The following is an 11,865-nucleotide window of genomic DNA, read 5'->3' as shown; positions in this document are numbered from 1 at the left end:
TGATGTACCTTGCCAAATTCCTGCCAAAGCTCTCAGAGGTCTGTGAGCCACTCCGCAGGCTCCTGGATAAGGACACTGAATGGCATTGGTTGCCCAAGCATGAGGATGCAGTGCGTGAAATAAAGCAGATGGTCTCTAGCACTCCTGTTCTCAAGTACTGTGATGTCACAAAGCCTGTTACGATCCAGAGTGATGCTAGCATGACGGGACTGGGGTGCTGCTTGTTCCAAGGGGGGGCAGCCTGTGGCCTTTGCCTCGAGAGTGCTGACACAGACGGAGCAAAACTATGCTCAAATAGAGAGAGTGCTTGAGCATAGTTTTCGCTTGCCAGAGATTCCACCAATACTTACATGGCAGGGAAACAGTCACTGCGGAAACGGACCACAAACCATTGATCACCATCTTCAAAAGCCCCTCCTGAGCGCACCGAAACATCTCCAGGGCATGTTGATGCAGCTGCAGTGTTACAACCTCGATGTTGTGTACAAGCCTGGGCCTGAAATGTACGTCAGCGATGCTTTAAGCAGGGCTACACCCCTGTGCTGCGGGTCAGACACCCCATACGTGCGACATGCAGTGTGTACCATGGACAGCACTCAGATCGAGTATTCAGAGCTAGACCAAGCACAGCACCTGGATGTTGCTGCTTTCACATTCCGCCAAATAGCACAGCACACAGAAATGGAAGATGTACTTCAAGAGCTGAAATCAGTGATCCTTGGTGGGTGGCCTGACTTCAAGGAGGACACTCCATTGGCAGTGCAGGAATACTGGCCCATTAGGGATGAGTTGAATGTGCAAAACGGGGTGCTGTACAGAGGGCAGTGCATCATTATTCCAAAGGCCTTGAGAGACGAACATACACACTAGCCACATTGGTAGTGAGGCCTGTTACAGATGGGTCAAGGATACGCTCTACTGGCCAAACATGAAAGCTGAAATAAAGGACTCTGTGGCGACCTGCTCCGCATGCAATGAATACACACGGACCCAGCGGAAGGAATCTATGATGTCACATGAGATACCAGCACATCCATGGCAAACGGTGAGCATGGACATCGACTCATATGCTGGCAAAGACTTTCTTATCCTTGTAGACCATTACTCAGATCACTGGGAAATCGACCAGCTGCCAGATCTATCAGCAAACACTCTCATCATGCTTGCAAAGCATTATGAACAGCCAGACAGCGTGATCACTGATAACGGCCTGCAGTTTGCTTGTGAGCAATTCAGGAGGTTTGCAGTGAGCTGGGGTTTTATCCATGTCACATCCTCACCCCAACATCCAAAGCGAATGGTAAGGCCGAGTCGGCCATGAAAATAGTAGTCTCTCTGCAAGCGAGCAAAAGTGGATGGTACAGATGCATGGATGGCCATCCTCCACTGGCACAACACACCCACAGAGGGGTTAGACGGCAGCCCAGCCCAACGCTTAATGTCACGTAGGCTCAAAACTTCTCTGCCAGTCACGGACAGCTTGCTTCTACCACATGTGGTCGGAGTGACAGAGAAGTTGTGGTGGAAACAGCGGATGGCAAAATCAACCTACAACAGATCTGCCATGGACCTCCCAGCACTGAATGTGGGAGATCATATAAGAATAAGGCCTCTACCTGGTGATCGCATGGGACGATGGCCTCTGAGACAATGCCTCCAGAAAGTCGCTCCTCGTTCATTCGTGGTGGATGTTGATGGCACACTCTACAGATGCAACCATGTAGATCTGAGTGTAGCAGAGCACTCAGCCCAAACACAGCACTTGGGAATGCCTGAGCAGAGCAGTCCTGAACAGGGACATGTCAACAGAAAGACCGCCTCAGCCGAGACAAGGAATGTCTCAGGTCAGGGCAAACCAAGTGAGGTGGTACCTCCTCACACACCAAGTGCACCAGCGCAAGGACAGTGCTCGACACCAGGAAAACCCAGTGGCACAACAGGCCAGGCTGTCTACTCATGTAGTGGCCCCCTGTCATGGCCACCACAAAGACTGAACTTGTGACTTTGAAGTGGCATTGAGAGAACATGGGCACTAGGGTGTAGGCGGATCGCTGCCCTTACAAAAGCCCACTCACACACACATACACATTTACAGTACATACACAAAGAAACTTCACAAAAGACCGTTGGACTGCTCCGTGTTCATTGTTTAAAAAAAAAAACGTGATTGTAGAGACAATGCATTATGTAATACTATGCCATTATGCTAAATGTGTAAGTTCAAAGTTAATTCACAGAATTGCCTTGCCTGTTATTAGTGTGAAATGCAATACAATTGGTGGGGTGTTTACATGCACCTCGGAGAAGTTGGAGGAAATTGTATTGAGCATTTGATTGTATTTATGTTCCAGAGGTAAAGGAAAGGAGATGTTACAGGTATGTTAAGTGCATTAACCAGGTTGCCATGACGATATAGCCGGTATGTGTGTGTGTGTGTGTGTGTGTGTGTATCCGGTATGTGGGGGTTCTGGGATTTTCAATAAAAAACTTTGAGCTGAACCAGTATGCACCTTAAAGTTGTTTGCGATCCGTCAGTAAACCGACAGAAAAGAAAAAGAAGAGGAAGTCGAAGTAGTACCAGAAAAGTGGTAACGGTTACCAAAATGCCAGTACTTTCCAGTAATGGAAAACGAAAAAAGTGCGAGTCGAGCCGGTACCATGTAGTGGGAAAGGGCTATAAGATTGCTATTGGCAGTATATTTACCTATGCTATGAATAACGTTATAAGAGCTAGCTTAACGTTAGCCAAAAGTTAGAAAGTCAGCTTGCATGGACATTATAACCGCTATGTGACATTAAACTTTGCTTTTATTAATATTCATTCTCGCGACAGCTTATGGGAGGAGATCGCTTATTGTTACAGGGAAAGTAAAGTATTATAATTACGGTGGTAGCTATAATTATATTTAATTAGCATGAATGCAATACGTAACATTTATTAGTCAGAGGAGATATCTGCAATGACGTAATTAGATTTCTGCGACGTCATTTCGCCTAGTCAAAACTCTAATTCAAGATATCTGTAATTACATTTTGAGTAGTTAGCTTCAAACTGCATTTGCCATACATGTGTATGTGGTTTCTCATTACAGATATCACAAATTCATTTGCAGATATCCCCAATTCACATTGCAGATATCTTCAAATGAATTATGACTAGCTGTAATTCCAGTTTCAGATATCTCCATTCAAGATATCTCTAATCCCCCACCCCATTCAAGATATCTGTATAGTCCTAGTCAAAATGACATTTGAGATATCCGCAACTTTCCTTCTGCCTAGTCAAAACTGAATTACAGATATCCTGAATGAGAGTCTTGACTAGATGAAATGACGTTTGAGTTATCTGTAATTACATCATTGCAGATATCTCGTCCAGCTAATAAATGTTAAAAGGGCTCGCCATAGACCGCGAGGAAGTAGCTTAAAACGTGACTATAGGTCGTAATACGCTGCTCGAACAAACGACCTATGGGGTCGTTTTTTGGTGGAGGACAGTCTTGTAATGTAGCACCTCTAGCTACAGCGCAAACCAACATTATTCAATAGTTATTCCATACACCCCAAATGGTGCATCCGTGGATCTGGTACAGAAGTTTTTAATCATTTTCATATTTCATTTCTCTTTTCCCTCTTGTTTCTGTGAGCCAGTCAAATTCCCTACTTACGTTTAACGTGGATGCTGTAAAATATTCAAGAACGTTATCAGAGAAATGAGGATTAGTCCAATTAAGCCTCGGGGAGCTTTGTCAGATTAGCGCAAAAAAAATGATAACATTTATTTAAGCAGGAATTCGTAGCTGTGCTAAAATGAAATGCTTTTTGGTATAGCTGCGTCCTTTTTTTCTGGTCATTTACAGAGACCAACATAACTGGTTGGTTGGCTCTGCGAATGTTGAATTAGTATTCGTGAATAACATGGGTTAAATGATGTGATTATCTGAGTTGATGTGCAATGGTTTGATTGGTTGATTAATTTACCTGTTGCTATCACAGAGATGACTTGATAAAGATAAACATGACTTGATTGGGCAGCATGGTGGCGCAGTGGTTAGCGCTGTCGCCTCACAGCAAGAAGGTCCTGGGTTCGAACCCCAGGGTTGTCCAACCTTGGGGGTCATCCCGGGTCATCCGTGTGTGGCGTTTGCCTGTTCACCCCGTATCTGCGGTGGGTTTTCTACGGGCGCTCCGGTTTCCCCCCACCATCAGGAAAGACATGCATGTTAGGGTTAGTACTCCTGTCTGTGCCCGTGAGCAAGGCAATGGAAAAGAACTGGAGTTGGTCCCCGGGTGCTGCAGCTGCCCACTGCTCCTGGCTACACAGCTAGGATGGGTTAAATGCAGAGCATAATTTCCATATGGGGATCAATAAAGTATTTCAAAATCAAAATAAAGACATGTAGGTCAGGTGAATTGGCCATATTAAATTGTCCCTAGGTATGAATGTGTGTGTGTGTACGCGTGCGTGTGTGTGTCAGCTCTGTGATGGCCTGGCAGCCTGTCCAGAGTGTCTCCCCGCCTGCCACCCAATGACTGCTGGGATAGGCTCCAGCATCCCCACGACCCTGAGAACAGGATAAGCTGTTCAGATAATGGATGGATGAATAAATAAAAACGTATTGACATTGTTCATTGTTTTGTTTTTGTAGCTACAGTTATGAGGACTACAAGGAGACAGCAGAGTGGTTGCTGGCCCACACTGAGCAGCGTCCTAAAGTGGCCATAATCTGTGGTTCGGGGCTGGGGGGTCTGGCCGACCTCCTGGATGACAAGATTGCCTTCCCTTACAAAGACATCCCACGCTTCCCCATTAGCACCGGTAGGGCCTGCACATGTGTGTGTGTGTGTGTGTGTGTGTGTGTGTGTGTGTAAGTGTGTGTGTACTGTGGATGTTGGAGGGAGGGTGTAGAGACAGAATAGAGAACCTTTGTTGTTGAAGTAGGAATTGTGTGAGTGTGTGTGTGTGTGTATGTTTCCACTGTTTCTAAACACCTGGCATTACGTGTGCATTACAGTGCCTGGCCACATGGGGAAGCTGGTTTTCGGGACGCTGCAGGGTCAGCAGTGTGTCTGCATGCAGGGACGTTTTCACTTCTATGAAGGTTACAACATACAAACGGTAAGCTAACTCTGCTCAGAAAAGAGCTGAGAGTGACTGTACCTATAGTATCTTTATGTAAAGGTTTTTATTGCACACCATTGTCTGCTGCAATGTATTTACGCTAACGTTGGCTAGCTTCCTCTGAGGATGTGCATATTGAAAGCTGGCCAACATTAGCATAAATGCAATGCATCATCTGCTGCATATTTACGCTAATGTTGGCCAGCTATCAATACTCACATCCTAAGAGGAAGTTAAATCATATATGCACTGTATATGAAGACTACTGTTTGCACAGTTAATCAGTATTATAGGCTCAATTAGGCCCTATTTGCTGTCAATCACTCTGCACATTCACGAGGCAGAAGTGAGGGGCGGATCCTTTTGCTGTAGTATGTTTTCAAAATATAGCTATTTCTTGCTAACTTGTGCCTACGATTGCTTACCCCCACTTTAACTTGGATTATTACAATCATAGAATGCAGGAATGTGGACACATTCAGCTAATCCATTGATTGTAAGTTAGCGATAATATTGAATAATAGAAATCTCTCATAGTAATTTGTATTTGGCAGCACGGTGGTCCAGTGGTTATCACTGTTGCCTCACATCAAGAAGGTCCTGGGTTCGAATCCCAGGCTGCCCCAGGTCCTTTCTGTGTGGAGTTGGCATGTTCTTCCCATGTCTGCATTGTTTCCTCCTACCATCAGAAACACGTGTGTTAGGGTTAATACTCCTGCCTGTGCCCCTCAGCAAGGCAATGGAAAAGAACTGGAGTTGGTCCCCGGGTGCTGCAGCTGCCCACTGCTCCTATACAATAGGATGAGTTAAATGCAGAAGACAAATTTCATTGTAACCTGCACAATGACAAAATTAAAGTGGCTCTTGGAGTGGCTTTTTTCTTTCATATGAGTAACTAAGAAGTCGGCACATGTAATTTTGCACTTACATAATTTATACATCGTAAGAAGCTCTGACTGCTTTTCCATTTTATACTGTTGAAAGCAGTTTTTTTAATTACTCGGTACAGTTCTTAAAGTACAGTCGAAAGAGCAACAAACTGCCTTCTTTTATATGTTTGCCCCTTGTTGAACTGAGAGACTGACGAGGCAGAATAACAGAATGAAAGATGGAGGATTTGTCCATCAGGTGGAGAAAGTTTTCTCAGTGTCCTTGATGCTCTAGTTTTTCAGCCTTAAATCAAAAACAGCAACAACGAAAACAAAAATCCATAAACGGACTAAGTGTCATTCCAGACACTGACCTTGTTTGTTCGGAGGGATTTAGAGAATTGATCAGGCAGAGGTGTCAATCAAGACCAAGTCCTGGTATGATGCAATATCATTCAGTCTCGAACTGCCTATTAGAACTGACACCATTTTAAAAATGCTGCGACCTTCAAATCTAAACCCAGATAGCAAAGAATCTTTGGCCCGAATGTGGCCCACATCTGCAGTTATCTTACGGCCCACATTTGGCCTTGAATAACAACCTCGACTCAGGCTGAGTGTGGCTGCCTCAACTCAGCCACAGGTCCACCTTATATGGCCCACATCTGGGGCACATAGTATGTGCTGTAACCCAAGTCCAAGCCCGGTTCATTACATTTGGGCCACGTCTGGCCCACACAACAGTTGCTAATGCCGTAACTGAGCCGTAAGTACCAAAAGTGCCCCAGATTAGGCCCAAATGTGTCTGCTCTCAGGGAATGCTTGAGTAAGCTCAAAATTTACAGTGTCTTCCTCAAACGCTTACACGATGCCATTGATATTATGTGAAATTTTGAATAAATGCATTAGAGCCCCCATGAGAATGTGTGTTTCAAAACAGACCAGAGCAACTCCTTTTACATAATGTGTCAGCAGGTGAATCACAGACCAGTCCATTGCATCTCACTGTCGACGCACGTCTGTCCTTTGGCCTCATGTAGATACCGCATGCTGTTTTTATGCTTTTACTAGCGTCAATGTGTTGTGGCTGCATAAAGTCGCCCATATAATCCCAACTGAATCAATATACAGAGCCTTGCCAGGTGACATATAAAATGTCTGTGAATAAATCCTCCTCGTAAAACTACCACACGTTAAATTCAATTCAAATATTGTTTTATGGTTTGTTTAAATTATACTCATAAAAAGTTGACACAACACCATCTTCATGAACTTTTTTAAGGCACCATGATGTATGTTCCACATCAAAAATTAAGATCTGGGTAGTTGTGATAACTTGGATATCTGAACTCTTTCTCTTTCTCTCTCACGCTCTCTCCCTCTCTCGCGCTCTCTGTATTAAAATGCACTACTAGAAACTCTCACTCAATATTTCCCTTAAATCTCTGTTATACTGGGGTGTCCAGGTAGCACAGCGATCTATTCCATTGCCTACCAACGTGGGGATCGGCGGTTCAAATCCCTGTGTTACCTCCGGCTTGGTTGGGCGTCCCTACAGACGCAACTGGCTGTGTCTGCGGGTGGGAAGCCGGATGTGGGTATGTGTCCTGGTCGCTGCACTAGCGCCTCCTGTTGTCAGTCGGGGCACCTGTTCGGGGGGGACGTAGCGCGTGGGAGGATCACGCGCTACGTCCCCCTGGCGAAACTCCTCACTGTCAGGTGAAAAGAAGTGGCTGGCGACTCCACATGTATTGGAGGAGGCACGTGGTAGTCTGCAGCCCTTCCTAGATCAGCAGAGGGGGTGGTGCAGTGACCGGGACAGCTCGGAAGAGTGGGGTAATTGCTACAAGTCCTCCAACGACCACATAGGTCGTATACCCTGATACGACCCACAGGAGCGTTTCCTAAGTATCCTGTCATTCACTCTGTATAATGGTGTTTTTCTCGGCTCATGGTGTGACATGCTGCTGTCTGCAGGTAACCTACCCAGTGCGAGTATTCTTCATGCTGGGCGTGGAGACCCTGATCGTGACAAATGCGGCGGGGGGCCTGAACAGCAGCTTCAGTGTCGGTGACATCATGCTCATTAAAGACCACATCAACATGCCCGGCTTCGCTGGACAGAACCCACTGTGTGGGCACAACGACGAGAGGTTAAGGGCACACTCTTGCATTTACATACTGATCACTTTGAGTGCTGTGTAATTGCACATGATCTCACAACGTGTTATTCATACTATACTGAGTTTTTACTGTTGTCACATGACACACAAATTTTGATCATTTCAACTCATATAGTATCATTTACTATCATTTCCAGATAGCATCTGGATGTGGGCCACTTCAGGCAATGATGCGGCACTAATGGCCTTCTTCTGGCCCTGACAAAATGGATGTGAGCCTGAAGTGGCCCACATGTATGATAGCAAATATGGCCCAAATACACCAAATCAAATGTGGGCCTTTTTCAGGCAAAGTTGCGGTGCTCTGGGCAACATGTAATCTGGATGTGACCCTGAAGTGGCCCGTGTGGTAAATGGTGAATATGGCCCAGATATCACAAAACAAATATGGGCCACCTTTGGCAAATATGTGGCACATGTGGCATTGCTATGGCTTGGTTCTGGCCCAGATCTGGCAAACAGGAGCGGACCGCTCAAGTCAAGTGCCATCATTCCACGCAGTATGTGGTGTCGGTGTGGGACGGGTCCGGGCCGCAGCAATTTTGCTATCTGGGTTTGAACTGACATGATCACTAGGATCTTCATTTGGAAAGGTCAGAATAAGAGTCAACTGAGTGCTTACACAGAAGCCAGCACAAGCTCAGAATAAGTTTGTGCTAGCCTTCTGAACAGTGGCAGCCACTGGGCTCCAAGTCTCCACAGTAGCCTCACACTACCTGATCTGCAGAAACAGTACCCTTGATATACTCTACCAGCCAGGTGATGCTGTCCATGTAAAATTACAAGTGCTTGTTTGCAAATGAAATTGCACCAGCAAAAGTGCAAGCAGGGTTCGAGTTATAATCTGAGCTTCTTTTTTTGGGGGGGGGGGCGGCTCTAAAATAATAACTAACGTTAGGGGAGGAGATAAATAAATAAATAAATAAATAATAGCCTAATGAAAGCCAGAGAGAGATTTCACTGCTCATTACCTGGTCCAAGAATCTCTCGTGTGGGTGTGTGGGTGTGGGTGTGTGTGTGGGTGTCCGGGTGCGGGCTAGCAGCCTTTTTTGGCGGCATGGTAGCTGGTCTATACTATCCATCCACCCATTATCCAAACCACTTATCCTGCTCTCAGGGTCGCGGGGATGCTGGAGCCTATCCCAGCAGTCATTGGGCAGCAGGTGGGGAGACACCCTAGACAGGCCGCCAGGCCATCTCACTCACACACACACACACACACACACACACACATACACACACCCACCCCTAGGGGCAATTTAGTACGGCCGATTCACCTGACCTACATGTCTTTGGACTGTGGGAGGAAACCGGAGCACCCTCAAGAAACCCACACAGACACGTGGAGAACATGCAAACTCCACACAGGGGGCGACCCAGGATGACCCCCAAGGTTGGACTACCCTGGGGCTCGAACCCAGGACCTTCTTGCTGTGAGGCAACTGCGCTAACCACTGCGCGTGCCACCGTAGTCTATACTACTACTTTCTATTCAGTATCATAAAGACAATGTTTGCTGATACATGTAGCGGCTTCTTTTTCTTCCAACATGTGTTCGAACATTTGTAGCTCATGCACGCTCAACAGGCATAGTTCGCGCAATATTCTACAGCGCCCCACGGTGGCTTGGTGGGGAAGTTCAGCCACACTGTCAATTCACGAGGGAATATGGTGCGTTTAGTTCTTTTGCAAAACATGTTTCTTTTGGCGTATTTATCTCGTTGATGTAAATAACACACATTACATTGAAAAATGCATTATTTGTGATTAGTACAATGTTTGTTGGTAATGTATAAACGACCCCCACAGATCTGTGATTTTATTGTTTTCATGGGAGCTCAGACCCTTCCTCATGGGACCTCAGCCCCCACATAACTCGAACCCTGAGTGCAGGGCGTATGCATAACGTGGGCCTTGCACAATGTTCTCAGTTGGGTTCGTGGGGCTATCTTATGTATCATTCATTGAATATTGTGTGTCCTCAGGTTTGGAGTAAGATTCCCTTGCATGTCAGATGCGTATGATCGCAAGCTGAGTGCCCTGGCTAAGCAGATAGCGGAGGACCAGGGCTGTGGCAGCTTCCTACAGGAAGGGGTTTATTGCATGCTGGCTGGACCAACGTTTGAGACCATTGCAGAGTGCAGAGCCCTGCAGCTACTGGGTGCTGATGCTGTGGGTTAGTATGCTTACCTCTTGCTTGTACTTAGAGGGTCACTGACACAGTTAGGGTTTTTTCTCAGTAATTTCAACACTCCTACAACTTCAGTAGCTTTGTGAAGCACACTTCTGGTGATAAAGATGACAGGGTTGCAACAATAATCAGCCATTCCTGACGAACTGAGTACCTGCATTAACATCCTTTTTCAAAAGATTAGAGACAAAGATGTTGTCTCTATTCAGACGCAATATTTGATTAGTCCTCTTGGAACATACCTAATATCTCCAAAATCATTTATTTTGACCACCCAATTACTAACAATGCCTATTAATAACATCCCGAAATTCAGGGTATTACTATTTTTGACAAGGAATTTAAAATTAGTCAATTTGCAGATGACACTTCCATTTTCTTAAGAAATTATCCTATAGAAAGAAAGCCCTTAATACAATTTCATTATTCTCTAAGGCATCAGGATTATCCGTTAATATTAAAAAAATGTGAATTACTTCCCATTCATCATGCACATATTCTCGAATTGCGTCAACTAGAGTTGAGTCTGCAGTTAAATATCTAGGAATAACAATATCTAAAAATGTCAGAAGAGAAGACATTAACATTTCTAATCGCATAACTGATATGAAAAAAAAATCTGTCACTGGCTAACCAGAGATCTTATTATTTTTGGTAGAGTCATCTTATCTAAAGCAGAAGGTACCTCCAAATTAATTTACTAATTTAATTGTTAAATGGTGTATTCTCCTGTTTTTTGTCATTGTTTTCATCAATGTGAAGCGCTTTGGGTGTCTAGAAAAGCGCTATATAAATGTAATGATTATTATTATTATTATTATTATAAAGTGATTTTTAAGTTTGTGCCTCTCCTCTGTCTGTGTAGGTATGAGTACAGTCCCAGAAGTCATCATGGCTCGCCACTGTGGCTTGCGTGTCCTGGGTCTGTCCCTTATCACCAACAAGGTGGTGACAGATTATGCCAGCGAGCTGAGGGCAAACCATGAAGAAGTGCTGGAGACTGGACGTTACAGAGCCCAGGACCTCCAGAGGCTCATCAGCCACCTCATAGCCAAGATCTAGCTAGACCTTTGTGGTGTTCATCCAACATATGCTTTTTTTTTTGGGGGGGGGGGGGGCAACAAAAAACACCAGAATCAGAATCAGAATACTTTATAACTAACGTGAAGATGTGAGAGCTGCCAATTCAGTGGTCAGTTAAATGTCGTACTACAGGTAAATTTATAGTAAGTACAGATGGTAATCTGCATCCCGTTTAAACAAACTTCTTCGCCTCTTTGCCCTCAAATACTGTCCTGAGAATAAGACGTGGTTTAGGTACAAGAGCGTAGTGGGTAAGTGGTAAAGAGAAAGGGCAGACAATATGCTGTGTTGCTGATGCTTCATGAAAATGTAAGAGTCCAAATTGCAAAAAGTGAAAAATTGGAGGCATTTGTCATAACTGAAAAAAGTTTCATATCTAGTTAGCAATCCTTTAACTGTCTCTTGATGAGAAACAAG

At 44.9% G+C, this 11,865-nt stretch overlaps 1 protein-coding gene across 1 annotated transcript; it reads left to right on the top strand.

The window, feature by feature from the left end:
• Positions 1 to 1,051: 1,051 nt before the first annotated feature.
• Positions 1,052 to 11,427, top strand: pnp6 (purine nucleoside phosphorylase 6). The gene is made up of 6 exons (XM_056282450.1): positions 1,052 to 1,239; positions 4,650 to 4,819; positions 5,016 to 5,119; positions 7,969 to 8,144; positions 10,160 to 10,350; positions 11,231 to 11,427. The coding sequence occupies exons 1-6, from the start codon at positions 1,052 to 1,054 to the stop codon at positions 11,425 to 11,427; spliced, it is 1,026 nt and encodes a 341-aa protein (XP_056138425.1).
• The last annotated feature ends 438 nt before the right edge of the window (positions 11,428 to 11,865 follow it).

The sequence above is a fragment of the Lampris incognitus genome, chromosome 6, assembly GCF_029633865.1.
Source record: "Lampris incognitus isolate fLamInc1 chromosome 6, fLamInc1.hap2, whole genome shotgun sequence".
Taxonomy (NCBI): domain Eukaryota; kingdom Metazoa; phylum Chordata; class Actinopteri; order Lampriformes; family Lampridae; genus Lampris; species Lampris incognitus.
The sequence above is the reverse complement of the archived record's forward strand: the minus strand, read 5'-3'. Positions and strand labels throughout refer to the sequence as shown.

Coding starts and splice junctions, on each gene's coding strand:
- pnp6 (XM_056282450.1), top strand. CDS start 1,052: ATGGACATCGACTCATATGCTGGCAAAGACTTTCTTATCCTTGTAGAC. Junction 5,120..7,968: donor AAGGTTACAACATACAAACG/GTAAGCTAACTC, acceptor TGCTGTCTGCAG/GTAACCTACCCAGTGCGAGT. Junction 8,145..10,159: donor TGTGGGCACAACGACGAGAG/GTTAAGGGCACA, acceptor GTGTGTCCTCAG/GTTTGGAGTAAGATTCCCTT.